Source organism: Eptatretus burgeri, chromosome 10, assembly GCF_056783735.1.
Source record: "Eptatretus burgeri isolate ZD-2024b chromosome 10, Ebu_testis_v1, whole genome shotgun sequence".
Classification (NCBI taxonomy): domain Eukaryota; kingdom Metazoa; phylum Chordata; class Myxini; order Myxiniformes; family Myxinidae; genus Eptatretus; species Eptatretus burgeri.
This window is the reverse complement of record NC_140970.1, coordinates 78,163,941-78,180,525: the sequence shown is the minus strand read 5'-3', so window position 1 is coordinate 78,180,525 and position 16,585 is coordinate 78,163,941. Positions and strand designations below refer to the sequence as shown.

The following is a 16,585-nucleotide window of genomic DNA, read 5'->3' as shown; positions in this document are numbered from 1 at the left end:
GTGGTGAGTGCTTTCTGCTTTGTGCGTGGAATTAAGTTCATCTCGCTGGAAACCAATGATCGCCGGTACAGCACAATAGCCATGGCATGGGTAGTATGTTTTCCATCAACTGTTTCCTCGTTTTGGTCAAAATTGTGGATTGCAGCATCAACAATTGTGTCGATTTGTTCGGGGTCAAATTTTGCAATACTGCGTGGGATCTGCACTTGAGATGGACCTGAAAGTTGGTCAAGAGCAACTGATGTAATGAAGTTTCTGACTTCGTCGTAGTTTATACAATACCCAACTGAACTTAAAAGTTCTATAAGTTCCTTACTACCATCGTCATGGTGCATTTGAGTACCTAACCCAAATGTAATCGGGGTCTGTATCTTACAAGACAAAGCAATGACACTGTGGCATATTCCAAGTACCTTCAAATCAGCTACATTATCATCATAACATTCTGGGGAACTCTTACATGTCTTAGCATTGTCAAAGTGCTGTTTTCATGTACACCATGCTATAAAATCATACAGAGTTTCTGGAACAAATGATTTGCACAGGTGCTTCTCAAACTGTCCGCTTGGATTATAATGCTTTGATTGAAATGTTTTTCCTGAAATTGAATCGCGTAGTATTCCAGCGGCTTGATGAAGAATGACAGCATTGTCCAATTGATCCGATTCATCACAAGATCCGAATTCGTAATCACCCGATTCATTGATTTGAATGTTCAGAGCAGATACCTTCTTCACGAGATCACCGACAGTTACCTCATTCGAACAAATCGTTACCACCAAATCACTTCTTCAGCTTCTGTTTGAGTTTCCACGATGGATGTTCGCTGGGTTTCTCCGCTGTACTCTCACCTAGTTCCTGAAGTATAACCAGGAGTCGTTCATGCAAGGTAGACGGTGTCACAACCTTCTTCACCTTTGAAAAAAATTGTGCGTTCAATTTCCTCACTTAAACTAAGAACAGCCTCATCATGGACATTCATAGCCTTCTCCAATTTAGCCTTTGACCGGTCAGCCTATATTTCTTGGTGAGATATAACGACTGTAACAGGATCTGTGGTATTTTGCATCATACGCAAATAAGTCTGGATATGACAACATTCACACGTGAGTCTTGTCATCGAGTCTTTCCAACGATGCTGCAATGACACGGTCACGAATTGAACCTCCGGTGCCAGTGGCGATTTCTGATAACCTTTCTGCTCTTTTGTACGATTTCTCACAGATGAAACAATCAGTTCTTATGTTAAACGTGGAAGTCTGTGCGCCGGATTCGGGATGGACCACTCTCAACCGTGTCACCAGCATTACCAGCCGTATCATTCGCAGTAGCAAGTTCATTTTGTACATACTTGAGATTACTTGCGGTTGTATAAGATGCCCTACATATCTTTTGGTATCCAACGGTAACGGTCTGGTTTAAAATGCCATCTTTGATCTTGAGCAACCTGTCATGCACAGTGTCCTGACGTATTTCCGCAACTCGAAGAACAGCTTTTACTCCATCAAGTGTTGGATTTCTTATGAATGGATTGTCCACTGACTTCTCATCTAAAGTCTGTTCACATATTGCACAACTTTCACTCAGACGTCTTCTCTTGTCAAGGGGTTCTCCAATCAGAACCATATTGATTCCCTGCAAGAGAAGGGTATTAAATTTCAGCTCGAGATGCCATAGCGGTGAATCATCGTGGGGAATTAGGCCTATGAATAAGGGTCAGTATAGCGGGTGTGGAGCCTAATCAGTACTCAATTAAAGATGCCAGCTATCCTCACACAACATACACTTACTGAAGGGAGCCAACACTAAGGATTTATAGCCACTGAGCAAGCAGAGCACTTTCACTTTTCATACATGTAGCATTCCATGGCCATGCTAATACCATGTACAACACATTGTTTACACATACACATAGGGCCTACACCATCACATACAGCACATAGTTTCATTAATCCTCTGATCTTGTACTATGAGAACTTCTTTGGTTTTCTTTTTAGATCCTACCTGTTCAATAGGCCTAATTTGACCAATACAATGAGTGATGATCCTCTTCTTGAGGTCAGTGTCTTGAAGTTGATAAGAAGATTTGACATGTTTGAACCATGCATGACAGAGGCACAGGTGTCATGATGCCAAAAACAAAAGATCAGCAGCGGAAATGCCACCTCTGGTGTATTGGTTTAACTAATAATATCATCATGGGAGAAAATTCCAACTCTCATCCTATATATTATTTCTGTTAACGTCTGTGCGTAATTTGACGTATCTCCTCCGTAACTGCTGGAAGGATTGTCGCCACTTTCGGCATGCGAGTGGTCTGTGGTCTAATGAACAGCATGGGCTATGTGAGATCGCGCCAGACGGGCAGGCTTGGGATTTTTTGGCGATTTTATAATTTTTACATTCGTTTGCATGGTGACGTGTGACGTCACCGCTCAGAGGCGTAATGACGTCATGACATCATCGGTCATTCGCTGACGTCATTACGTCTGTCGTCGACAGACCGTCACCACCGAGAGGCGTAATGCCACTCCGAGAAAACAGCATCTGCAATGTGAAACCCTCTTCTGCACATGCTGACTTCCTCAGAAGGTGAATTTGACACAAAAAATGTAACAAAAAACATTGTATATAAAGAAATTCGATAAACCACATTGTGAACACTGGATATATTGACATCCTAACGAACCCTCACTTTCGAAATTTCGCGCAGAGCGCAGGTTTGGCTAGTTATCATTATTAATTGTATTGATTTACAGTACATGTGCTACATGTGGGGGTATTTTGGGTTCCTTTTAATCCCCTGCTCATGACAAACTGCACAAAATATCTCAAAACACGAAATACCATCGAAAATTAAAATGTAATGAGTTTGGCCCGAAATCGTTAAAAAAAAATGCCAAATTAGTGCTATTCCGGAGGGTCTTTTACCCCTTTGCAGCATAAAAGGATGGCTTAGTCCATGAAATACCTTGAAATAAAAGGAAGTCCATGAAATACCTTGCATAATATCAATTTCTAATAGTAACCCTGATATTTTCCATGGTTTTCCATGATAACAGTTCATTTTTGCATAAAAGTTCATTTTTGCATGATAACATTATAAAAATGAGAATTTTCACTCGAACTGTGCACATGTTAGAGAAAGGGTTAATTTACCTGGTTGTGAATATTCCATCATAGTTTAACTGACATATTCTTTAATGAGACAACCTGCCTGATGAAAATAATCAAATTTGGCACTTTTAAAACATGTATTGCACATTTAATAAGAGAAAACGTACAAGATTTTGCTAAAATTGCACAAAAACTGCTAAAATTGGGGGGCATTTTTGTGGGTCCTTAACCGCATCAGGAGCCTAAAACCCCTTGAAATATCTTAAAACGTGTCCAATACATAGAAATACCCTGAAATAATCAACCATTCTACATGTATTTTATGCTTATTGAAGTAAATAATGAATTATTGAAAATGGCCATTTTTTCTTTTGTTCCCCACTCAAAGGGTTAATTCACCACGTTGTGCAGAATCTCAACAGCTACAACCTCAGTTTTCGAAAACTAGGCATCAATACGGTTCAAATGAGACCGGTTTCAGCTTGTTATATTACCGGTAGGGGTCGACTCATTTTTCTCGGTCTCGGCCACTACACTAGTACACAATGCCCACAGATCACATCCATCCAATCCCAATGTACCGACCATTTCTGCGTACATCTCTGTACTCCTTTACCCCCATGTCTTCGACATACCTATCCAATTAAATTTCAACTGTGAAACCATCTCAAAATGCAAAGCCAGTCAGTGTCTGCTTTATACTCGAAGTAAACGTGACGGAAAGTACAGCTTAAAAAACATTAAATTTATTAATTTGTTTTCTCTGTATTTAAATAATAAGGGTTTGTTGAAATTTTGATAAGAAAAACTCAAATTGTAAAACAGTTATGCCCTGGACACACATGCATGCATGCGCGCATCACACACACACACACGCACACACGCACACACGCACACACACACACACACACACACACACACACACACACACACACACACACACACACACACACACACACACACACACCTTGGTGTGAAACATTGAGAACAACACAACTTGTTTCTGACATTTTCCCTGAAGGTAATAAACTATAACAGCTCTCAAATGAGGAGCGGAATATTTTGGGTCCATTGGATGTTAATGAATCCCGAGGGACTGGGAAAATCCATTACTAATTGGAAATTTATTGAAACCGAATGCTCACACATTCATGATAACGACGTGAATATTGCTTTGACGGCATTAACAACCGACGATATAACATTGTGGCCTTCTCTTCAAATTGGTAATCAATCGCCTACGTTTCTCTTTCGGCCTCAATCTGTGCTTTTCCTTCACTCCCACCATCCACCTTTACCATAACAGTAGCATTCGTGACCCATTACCGAAACGGAGGTGGATACTTTGAGACCTGGTAGGACTCTGTTCCATCTTCTGAAACCAGCATATGGAGATAATGACCAACGACACACACACGCAATTGCCAAACCCCATCTCCTGCTGCGTGGGTGGATGGGCTAATGACCAAGAGTGACTACATTACTAGTCCACCATGATACCCATAGTGGTATTTATTACGTCCACCCCCAAAGGTGGATGGAGGTTATGTATTCACCCCTTTTTGTCTGTATGTATGTATGTACGTATGTCTGTCTGTGAGCAGGATATCTCAAAAAGTTATGCACGGATTCGGACGGAATTTGATGTGCAGGTTGGGTATGTGAAAAGGATAAATTGATTCGATTTTGGTGAAGATCTGCATCTGGATATGAGAATTTTAGTGATTCTTCACCATCGAGAGATTGGACTAAAACAATATGCAGTACTATACTGTATAGCACAATATCTCAAAAATTTGTTTACAAATTATAACAAAACTTGGTCGGTAGGTATGAGTGGGAAGGTCACAAGAACAAGCTGATGAGATTTTGGTTCAGGTCAAGATGCAGATCTGGCCTATCAGTGGGATACAAAATGTTAACTGTTCAGTTTGGCTGGGCTATGCGCTCTACTGAGTGCCATTCTAGTCCATATTTTCGACCTTTGATCCCATTTTTAATGAATAAAATAAATGTCCATCTTTAATTTACAATTGGCTTCTCAAATCATAAATGCATATATCTGACACTGCTGCAGATCCCCCTGTTGGAAATGAATTTGGTGTTCCTTCAGAACATCTAGCCTTGCCTGCCTCATGATTGGCTTGACCTGCTGAAACCACAATGGGCTGAATTTATGCAAAGCGTTTAGCGAGGGTCTTGCTAACAGATGCCTCACCCATAAACGCTGACAAAAACATCAATGTACGCGCAGAGCGAGTCACCCGTTTAAATAGCAATTTACAAATGGAGATAAACAGCCGATTAGCCTGTACGCATCTAAAGCCGCTGTCACACCTTGACGATTTAGCCAGCGCATGCCGATGTATGAAAAATTTGTCTAAAACGCTGGCACACGTCGAATACGTTATGGGTAAGTTTTGTATACGTTAGGAGCACGCTGGCATACGTCGTAGTACGCTGCCATATGTCGTAGTATGCCGAGCTCGTCGACAAATTTTAACATGCTCAAAATTTTTCGACGTATGCTAGCGTATGACTCACGAGTTCCGCATACACTGGCCATAAGTTGTAGGCACGTTATGCGATCGTTGACACACGTCAACACACGCTACTTATAAGTTACTCATAAGTTGAAACACGTCGAGGTAATGTTTAGCATACCCGAAACTTATTTCTAACCTATGAGTAACGTGTTGTAGGCACGTTACGTGATCGTTGACACGTCGACACACGTTACTTGTAAGTTACTCATAAGTCAAAACACGTCGAGGTAATGTTTAGCGTCAGTGTTCCAGACTCCATGGTTTTTTTTATTTTTTTTTCTTCGGCATGACTGTGATGTTGACACTTCGATTTCTAGTGCGGTTATAATATAATATAATGAATAGGCTGCCGCTCAACAATTTAAATCATAACCGCACTAGAAATCGAAGTGTCAACATCACCGTCATGCCGAAGAAAAAAAACCCCCAAAAAACCATGGAGTCTGGAACACTGACGGGTTCCTCCTGTGAACCCCATTTTATATACCAATTCCCCTAAACGCTGCCAATACGCCATTATACGGTAGCTGTAAGTTAGTAACACGTTCAGTAAGTTATGGGGTCATCCGGAAGACGTCAAATACATCTACATACGTCAATATGCGTTGGAGATACGTTACACATAGGTTGAAAGCACGTTACTCATAGGTTAGAAATAAGTTTTGGGTACGCTAATCATTACCTCGACGTGTTTCGACTTATGAGTAACTTACAAGTAACGTGTGACGACGTGTGTCAACGATCGCATAACGTTCCTCCAACTTATGGCCAGCGTATGCGGAACGTGTGCGTCATATGCTGGCACACGTCGAAAATTTTTCAGCATGCTTAAAATTTGTCGACGTACTCGGCATACTACGACGTATGCCAGCGTGCTTCAGCGTGCTCTTAACGTATACAAAACTTACCCATAACGTATTCGACATGTGCCAGCGTATTCGGCAAATTTTTCATACGTCGGCATACGCTGGCTAAAACGTCAAGTTGTGACAGCGGCTTGACACTTCGACATCTAGTGCGGTTATGATTTGAATCATCGAGCGGCAGCCTTTTAAAAGGCTACGCCACGTGATCGTCAGCGATACGCTGCCGCGCTATGCATACGTTAGACTATCGTTGGGCATAGGTTGTGAACGCCGACAACATGCTAAGCATTCGTTGGTATAAGTTATCTATATGTTATCGAAACGTTCTGCGTACGTTACTAATACATTATGCATACGTCCAACTCGTTATGAATACGTCCAAAACTGGAGAAAAAAAAACATCAATAGTTCAGCGTACGCCAGCGTTTTACATACATTTTGATACGTTGCCATACGCTGGCTAAAACGTCAAGGTGTGACAGCGGCTTTAACAGCCGATTAGCATGTGGAACAATGCACATATCTCCAACATCCAATTGTAATGATGCACTTACGTAGAATTGCACTGCTACAGACAATTGTTGGAGGGGATTCAGTGCATTGCTCCTCATCGTAGGTTGATCCAGGTGATCTTACACTCGATTCAGCAATCAACGAAATGATTTCTTCGAGAGTCTGTAACTCCAGACAAATTTGATATTGTCATACTTCTCCAGAGGATTGTATCTATCCTCGAAGATGCTCAATACACGTCGGTGAACTCTTCTATTCCTATCCTCTTCTGCCTCCTATTGAGCTAATTCAAGCACACCTAAAACATCAATATTCACTGCCTCATGTAAACTACCAATTATAAGCCATGCAGTTTTATATGTCCCTTTGCTATAGTTATTCTCTTTGGACTCCTGCAATTAAAACTGTCATGACTTCAGTTACCAGCAGCCTTTACTGCAGTACATAAACCACAATAGTGTAACCTCCAGTGATTCTAAAGTTAACTTAAACTGCCAGGAAGTATATGAGAATACAACTGCAGGTCTAACTATACCATTTTTGCCTAATGCTTGTTTCAATGCCTTAAATGCACTCTTACACGTGACCTCACCAGCGTGTAAAAGTTTCTTTGTAACGCTTGTAATTAGGTTTTTATCCGCATTAGATAATCACTCTTCAGCGAATGGCAACTAACTTTGAACGAGTGATCATTGCACGATTATCGAGTCCACACTCGTCTCATCTTAAATGCGTTTTTGTAAAATTTGGCCCATCATGCTTGTACGCCGCTTTCACATGCTATGGACTTTTTACAACATTTTTAGTATGCGCTGCCCTTAAAAGGGGGCTCATTTTACCCCAAACACTAACTTGCCGAGACTATGTTTGTGGGTTATTTGTGCATATAGTGCGCTAATAAGCAAAGTTTTTGACTTTCTTGTTATGCGTCTTCATGGCAAGGTTGGCAGTGGCTCACTATGGAGGCTCATTAAAAATGAACTCACTCTAGCACTGCAGATGCACGAGTGTGGAGTGGGCATCATGGCGACAGGCCATGTTTGGTGTCCAACTTCAGTTCAGGCTTCTCTTTAGTTTTTCCTCTGATGTAGTGCATAGATATTGTGCGTTACGGGTGGTCGCTTTGCTCTGAACAATCTGGACGATTAATGTTTGTGCATTTCAGCTCTTCCATATCGACTTTGGACACTTCTTGGGAAACTTTAAAAGCAAGTTTGGTATCAAGCGGGAGCGTGTTCCTTTCATACTCACTTACGACTTTGTGCACGTCATCCAGGAAGGCAAGACCAACAACGGCATCAAATTTGAGAGGTGTAGTACATCCGTTCGCTTTTCTGTGTCGTATCATTGAGGTTGTGGTTAGATCAGTGCCGCGTGGATTAGATCAAGGGGAAGGAAATGGTTAGATGATTGGAAGGGTGGTTGAATCCTTCGGGGAGTGAGGGGTGGGTTGGATTATTGCAGGAAGGTTTGGTCATTAAGCCTGTTTTGTTAGATCATTGGGGAAGGGGAGGAGTAATTAGATCACTGGGGAGTGGTGGGGGGTGATGGTGGTGGTTATATCATTGTGAAGGGATGGGGTGATGAGGAAGGGAGTGGTTATGTTATCCGGGTTGTGGTTACATCATCATGCATGTCAATGAGTTAATATGAATCTGCAATGCAACATGAGCATTGTTGAAGGTGGACAAGTTAAACTGGATTTCATAAGCTGAAAAGCAATAAAAGTATGTTAACTGAAAGGTCAGTCACACCTCACTTCCCACGGCAGTTAACATACTCCTGTTGGCTTTCAGTTGATAAGATCCATTGTTGAAGATGAATCTGGCTTGGCTTGGTTTGGATTGGAGGTTCTAAATAATTTAGCAGTTTGTTTTGAATAGATTGTTAATCTGACTAGCTAAGCACCATTCTCTTATAGGAAAAAATATAAGATGCCAAAGCAATTTTTCTGTGCAAAACCACCAAAACAAACAAACCAAGATACCTGTTGATTCGTTGCACCACTCAAGTTGGAGTCAGGGCAGGAATTTGGAAATTGTCTCAGGTTCGCCACACAATATACTACTGTTCTCTTTGAAAGGCACTATTGGATCTTTGACATTACATCTTCAAGCAAATGCCAGCAGGTGTGAAAGTTGGATTTACATCCATTTCAAAAGGACTTCATAATGCACCTGCTACTTGTAAACAACTGGTTTGACAATTCGTAGTCAGATCCTCTTCATGCAGGAATCAAACCCTGATATATGATGTTTCGACCATCAAAAGTGTATATTGCACGGGGGTGCGGCTGGCTAAGCCAGGGTCTCCTTGATGTGTAATGTACCCACATATGGCACAAGTTTGGCACCATGTCTGTACCTGTCCAAAGAAGAAGATGAAACCTTCAAACATGAATGCTAAAAAAAAATAAAAAAAAATACCCCCATTGAGTCGACTTCAAATCACTGCAGATACTTTTTTATTTGTTTTGCAGCAAAATGCTGGAAAGGTTTGTTTAATTTTATTATTTTTATTTTATACAAGGTCTAAGGCTCGTAATGGAGCTGCCACTCACACGCACGTAGACATACTGACAAAACAAACCACCGAGCTTGGGGGAAGCGCCGTCACTTCCCGGAGTACTCTGGGTATCGGTGACATCGCAGCAATGGTGCCGCCTTTTTCACTGCACTCAGTGAGGCATTTCCTAACGAGGAATTTCCGCCTCCCCATGGATGCCAGCTTATGCAGATTGTCCGTGCTCTATCTTTTTAAACGATGAACGTCAAGCAAGGAAGCAGTACGTGCCATTTTTAAAGTCTTGGGTATTTCATTCGAATTTGTCACAGCTCTACACCACCGATATAATTGTTGCCCTACCACAGCATATGAACTACAACGTATTTTGGGCAGGAGTTTGTAATTTGTTCAGTGTACCGGTGATAACTTACCTCCTCTTCGTGAAAGATACCATGGGATATTTAACGTTCACCCGTCACCCAGCTTAACATCCATCCATGACATGGCACACTTTGCGTGTGAATCACCAATGACGCAGTTTATAGTCAGGTGAGGAATCGAATCCAGATTGGGCAGACGAGAGCATGCTACACCTGCACCATCTTGTCGTACCTGCCACAGCATACTAAGCATTTGATTTATGCATTGGTTAAGTATGGGAAGCACAGTGAGCTACAGTTAGTGATCAAGGCAGCATTGATGCTAAGACCTGTAGTTGGTATAAGCAGTTGATTTTGAAACGCGACCCCAATGGAAGTGCCGAACATCCAAGATCAATCCAAAAATGCATCCATTACTTCCCTCAATCCAAGTCCACCGTCCATAAACAATCTTTCAACACTCGTTGAAACAACAGGCAAATCTATGTTGCAGCAAAAGTGTCACCACATTATACACTAGGAATGGCGTAGCACAAATTTTTGCTCGAACAAAGTAAATCTCAGATGTGCCAGACTTCTTCCAATTGGAGGATTTCCACTTTTTGCTTCACAAGACGTCTTCAATTCCTATTTTCACAGCTGATTTATTTAGAAATACAATTGACATTAGACCTAATAAATGGTCTCTTCTGTGATTTGATGCCAACGGGTCTTGTTTTTTTTTTTTCTTCTCCTTGTTCTCCCCATGGAACCTCAGTATGTAGCGGCTACCGGAGTTAACCCGGTGGCAGAAATGTACTCGTTGTGCAGATTCTGTGTGGTGATGGGTTTTTCATCCAGGTGATTATGGTGGATTTTTTCCATTGTTGGTCCTGAGCTGGAGAGTCAGGTGCAATTAATTCTCAGATTCAGCAGCGTCTGTGCAAATCATTCGGAGCAGTTGGTGGGTGTGACGTTGATAGCGGAATCTAATCGAACTCCGGCTTTACAGTGGATGCTCCAAACAAACTAAGCTAAGCAGTCTTTCATCACCGCGTCCACGCGTGTTTGTCAGGGTTAGACGTGGTTATCTTGAACAAGAGATGTCCTTCTCATCCTGCTCGGCTCTCGGATGACGAGTGGAACATTTTGGGTCCGAGGGACTGGGAAAATTTATTCGGAAATTTATTGAAACCGAATGTTCACACATTCCTAATGATGACGTCAGTATTGCTTTGACAGCATGATTAACATGACGATATAATATTGTGCCCTTCTCCTCAAGTTGGTAATCGATCGCCGATGTTTCTCTTTCGGCACATACGGTGCCTCAACCTGTGCTTTTCCTTCACTCCCACCATCCACCTTTACTATAACGCATTCATGACTCTGCCGAACCATCACCGGGCGTAGTGGCGTGCGTGTAATCCGGCTACTCGGAGGCTTGGGTTGGAGGATCGCTTGAGGACGGGAGCTCTGCGCTGGGCTGCGCTATGAGAGGGTGTAGGGCAGCCCTGAATCATAGCGAACCCCCATCCTTATTCCTGTGTCGTAAGAGGCGACCAGGGTTGCGTCAGGAAGGGCATCCGGCGTAAAACCTGTGCCAAATGAGTATGCGGATCATAACGGATGATCCGCTGTGGCGACCGCTAACGGGAGCAGCCGAAAGACAAACAACAACAACAACAACTTTGCCGAACCATCAATCTTGTCTATTTGTGTTATACTTGTCAAATAGGTCATTTCCGTGATTCGTCAAAATCTCTTTCTCAGGACAAAAAGGCAAAAGGACAAATGAAGGGCGGCGGCAAGTTCGGCGGAACAAATAGAAAATTGCCGACGGGCTGAGTCGTTGCGGGGTTCTTGCTGATTTTACGGATGGGAAGAACGGGATAAGTATTGAAGCGGAAAATTCAAAGCTGCTTGTGCGAGGAATAATTTGTGGAATAATGGAAGCAAAACAAGCTGTCAACACGTGCGCATGTTCGGGAGCACAGAGGCCGAGGTGAAGGGACTAGAGTGTGAATGCTGACGAGTGTCTCGTGCATCTCAGACATCATTCGAGGGTTCTGTATAAATTCTTGACATATCTGCTATTAATTTATTATTTCCGGGTTAAACAGCGGTTTGAGAAGTGTGCGAGTATAATTTAATGCACATTAAGGGGGCAAAGGATGGTGAGCTTTGCATAACACGGAATACAGTTAATTCCGTGTACCTGCTTTCATCTTCTGTGCAGGTAATACTGTATTAGGGTTCGTAAGTTGGGGAATTTGTTGGGGAGGGTGTAGGATATGGTTATTTTAATTGTGAAATAGTATACCAGTAACTAATTCAGCACAACCTTGTTGAATATTGTCCCATGAGTAGTTTGGCATCCATCTCCTGAACGTTTGGTCTAAGCTGTGCAGTATTCAACACAACACGTGGACTGTCCAGGGAGTGAAACCTCAACTTGACCTTCTCACTCTAATCATAATGCCCCCCCCCCCCACTCAACTTTCAACCAGACTCCCCTCCCTAACCAGCTTTCTTTTTATCTGCACTCCACATGTGATGCACAGTTTTTAAGATCCTTCATATAGTTTTGAAGTTTTCTTCCCCCGCCCCTCCGACAAGGTCGAAGATGGGGGACATTAAAATGTGCTCTGTCCGACCGACCGATCAAACGTCCATGTGCTTTTGTGTATGCGATATTTCAAAAACCGTTGAGCATTTACCTTTCATATTGCAGATATCTCTTGCTCGTGACATTTTCTCACCCTGATTAGATCACGGCTGAGATTTTTATTTTATTTTTTGTATACCTTCTCGAGGCTCGTATGAGAGCTAACACACAACGCACAGCAAGGGGGCATGAGACAAGAGGGGCGGGAGTGGAAGAGACAAAACAGTGGGGACCAGAGACATTAGGAGATCTGTGGAAGGGAGAGGGATGGGACGGGGAACATGGGGAAGAGAAGATGGACATTACAGGGACTTTCAGGAAGGAAAGCAGGGGAATTGAAGGAAGTGGGCTTGGGTGGATTATCAGGGGTAGAAAAGATCGAGGATTTGGATGGGGGATGATAAGAGGTGGTGGTGAACAACTGTTTTGAAAGCTTGAGGGGAAGAATGGGAAAGAATAGAGTGTGGGAGTTTATTCCAAAGGCGGGAAAAAAGAGGAATGAAAGAGTGAAGGTGAGCAGTGATTCGTGATTTTGGTAGTTTTACCAGAAGGGGGTTGTTGGCGGATCTTGAGCGCCCTGTGGAAATGTGGTGGGGACAAATCGCAGAGAGATTGGCTGAATTCTGTTGATATGGCAACCATCTCGGTAACTTGGCTTGTATACGAGATATTCCAAAAACCGTTCAAGATTTGGCTTCCATATTACACAGATCTATTCCTCATACCACTCAAAAGGTGGGGGGCCGAGAGTATCAGCTCCTTGTTAAACCTTTTTGACTCCTACCCATTTGCAGGCACTCACCCCACGTCCCCACCGTCCATTTTTAAGCCAACCCTCCCCAGCTACCATTTTAGTTGTCAACATGACCCTGGCTGGAGGATGTTATTACAGAAGTTTTTTGTTACTTAACAAACAGGATCAGCTTAGTTGTACCTGTTTTACCTACGTCTACACTATTACGTTTTGTGGAAGCATTTGAGATATGCAAGTCATAGTTCTGATTCTGCATTTTTATTCCTTGAGAATAATGTTTTCACAGCATGACTTTCAGATTTAAATGTGTAACAAAAAACCGTTTTAGTTCAGTGGAAGGGAAGAAGAAGAAGAAGAAGAAGAAGAAGAAGAAGAAGAAGAAGAAGAAGAAGAAGAAGAAAAGTGGCCAGATGTTAACAAGGTACCTTTCAAACTGCCTGCAAGCCAATTGCAATGTGTATGACAACTTTTTCAGGTGGTTGCCGCCGGGCAGAGTGCCGATCAAAGTCCTCAGCAATCAAGTTGTGGGCTTTTAGTACACCCTCCTAGCCTGGTGTTGGCTTAGTGGTTAGGGTGGTGGCTTGAGATCCGAGGGTCCTGAGTTCAAGCCCCGTTGGCCGCTGAATTAATACACACCAGGAGGTTGACTTAGCCTGTCATTCTTCCGAGGTCAGCAAAATGAGTACCAGTGTACTGGTAAAGGCCCGGTCACACCTTGACGTTTTAGCCAGCGATGGCAACGTATTAAAATGTATGTAAAACGCTGGCTTACGTTGAACTTTTGATGTTTTTTTTTAAAGATTCGGACGTATTCATAGCGACTTGGTCTTATGTATAACGCATTGGTAACGGACACAGAACGTTTCGTTGTGTTATAGATAACTTATACCAACGAATGCTGAACCTGTTGTCGGCCTACACAACCGATGCCCAACGATAGTCTAACTCAGGCATAGCGCGTTGCACGCATCGCCGACGATGTCGTGACGTAGCCTATTAGAAGGCTGACTCACAACGATTCGAATCATAACTGCCGTAGAAATGGAAGTGTCAACATCGCGGTCACACCTTGGCGATCTTGCCAGCGTGTGCCGACCTAAGAAAAATGTGTCTAAAACGTTGGGGGCACGTCAAATACGGTATGAGTAAGTTTGGTATACATGAGTAGAACGCTAAAGTACGCTATTATTCGACGTCGTAAGTAGAGTACGTCAAGAAATTTTAAACATGTTCAAAATTTTTGGACGTACTCGGCGTATGACACACGTTCCGCATGCGATGGGGATAAGTTTTACACACGATATGTGGACGCTTACACACGTCCACAAAGGCTACTTATAAGCTACTCATAAGTCGAAACACGTCGCGGTAATGTCTTTTTTACGCGAAACTTATTTCTAACTTGTGTTTGACGTGCTTTGAACCAATTCTTTACGTAGTCCCAACACACATCGACGTATGTAGACGTATTCCAATGACGTCTTCCGGTCGACAAAAAAAATAAATGAACGTGTTTCTAGCTTACAATTGCCATATAAAGACGTGTTCCCAGCGGTTTTGGGAATTGGTATATAAAAATGCTGCTCATAAAAGGGGAACCCAACAGTGTTTTCGAGTTCCTTTTTGAGTCGATGTCCATGTCAGCAGTATCAGTATCAGTATCAGTATCAGTATCAGTATTAGTATTAGTAGTAGTTTGTTCATGTTGGCAGTAGTAGGTGAGTGTGAGGGGGAGGGTGTGGGTTATGATGGATCGTCCTTGCGTCCGCGTGTCCACGGGTAGGAGACATCTTTTCACCATTGTTCGAAGTTCTTCGTGGCTAATTTTTTATGGGGCTTTTTCAACAATGAGCTATAGCTTGTTTTTACGATTTAGGTCTATTCATAACGGGTTGGACAAATGCACAATGAACTAATAATGTGCATAGAGCGCTTTGATTACTTATAGATACGATATACCAACGAATAATTATCGTGAAGCCGGCGTTCACAAACTATGCCCAACGACAGCCTAACTTATCCATATCGTGCGGAAGTTTATCTTTGTCGGTGACGTGGGGTTTGCTATTCATAGGCTGCCACTCAACGATTTAAATGGCTGCATCTCCACAATTGAAAGTAGAAGCTTGCGCTCAACAATTGGATTTTTTTTTACACTCAACGACTTTTAAACGGTACCACTCAGCTATTTTCATTGTTTACAATGAACGATTTAAATTGCTGTCACTCGCCTTTGTTTTTTGACGCTGGGGTTTTGAAATTTGAAGCGTTTCTTCTGAACGTGTTAAAATGCTCAAACTCGACTATTTTAAATAGACGCTGCCGATGGACAATTGGAATCATAGCCAAGCTAGACATCGAAGTGTGAACATCCTCGTCATGCCGAAGAAAAGTTTGAAGAATGCTGCAAATAAGTGTCCTGGCCGTGGCCGTGGACGCTGACGCAAGGACGATCCATTATACCGACGTCTTTCAGCCTATGAGTAACTTAAAAGTAACGTCTGTCGACGTGTGGCATCGAACGCGTAACGTGCCAACAACACGTTAATCACAGGTTAGAAATAAGTTTCGGGTACGCTAAACATTTCCTCGGCGTGTCTCAACTTATGATTAACTTACAAGTAGCATGTGTTGATGTCTGTCAACGATCGCAGACCGTGCAAACAACTTGTGGCCAGCGTAGCGGAACGTGTGAGTCATACGCCGGCATACGTCATGAAATTTCAAGCATGCAAAAATTTGAGGACAACCGAAAAGTACAACGTTTAAAGCCAACGTACAACGACGTATGGCAGTGTTTTTCAGCGTGCTCTCAATGTTATCAAAACTTACCCATAACGTATTCAACGTGTGCCAGCGTTTTAGAAAAAAAATTCAAAAATCGGCATACGTTGGCTAAAACGTCAAGGTGTGACCGGGCCTTAAGGGGGACACTGCATCAGCGTCATAGCCGCGTCCCAACCAATAATGCAACCAGCAGCCACAGGCTGCACGAGAGAGAGAGAGAGAGAGAGAGAGAGAGAGAGAGAGAGAGAGAGAGAGAGAGAGAGAGAGAGAGAGAGAGAGAGAGAGAGAGAGAGAGAGAGAGAGAGAGAGAGAGAGAGAGAGAGAGAGAGAGAGAGAGAGAGAGAGAGAGAGAGAGAGAGAGAGAGAGAGAGAGAGAGAGAGAGAGAGAGAGAGAGAGAGAGAGAGAGAGAGAGAGAGAGAGAGAGAGAGAGAGAGAGAGAGAGAGAGAGAGAGAGAGAGAGAGAGAGAGA

The 16,585-nt window shown here is 42.7% G+C and overlaps 1 protein-coding gene across 8 annotated transcripts in view; it reads left to right on the top strand.

The window, feature by feature from the left end:
• Nucleotides 1-16,585, top strand: part of PIK3CD (phosphatidylinositol-4,5-bisphosphate 3-kinase catalytic subunit delta) — a 201,114-nt gene that overhangs the window by 166,825 nt on the left and 17,704 nt on the right. For all 8 annotated transcript variants that reach the window (XM_085899030.1, XM_085899034.1, XM_085899029.1 and 5 more), the window contains one exon: nucleotides 8,208-8,353. In XM_085899030.1, the coding sequence (XP_085755156.1) occupies nucleotides 8,208-8,353 (146 nt within the window). The remainder of the gene's footprint in view (nucleotides 1-8,207; nucleotides 8,354-16,585) is intronic.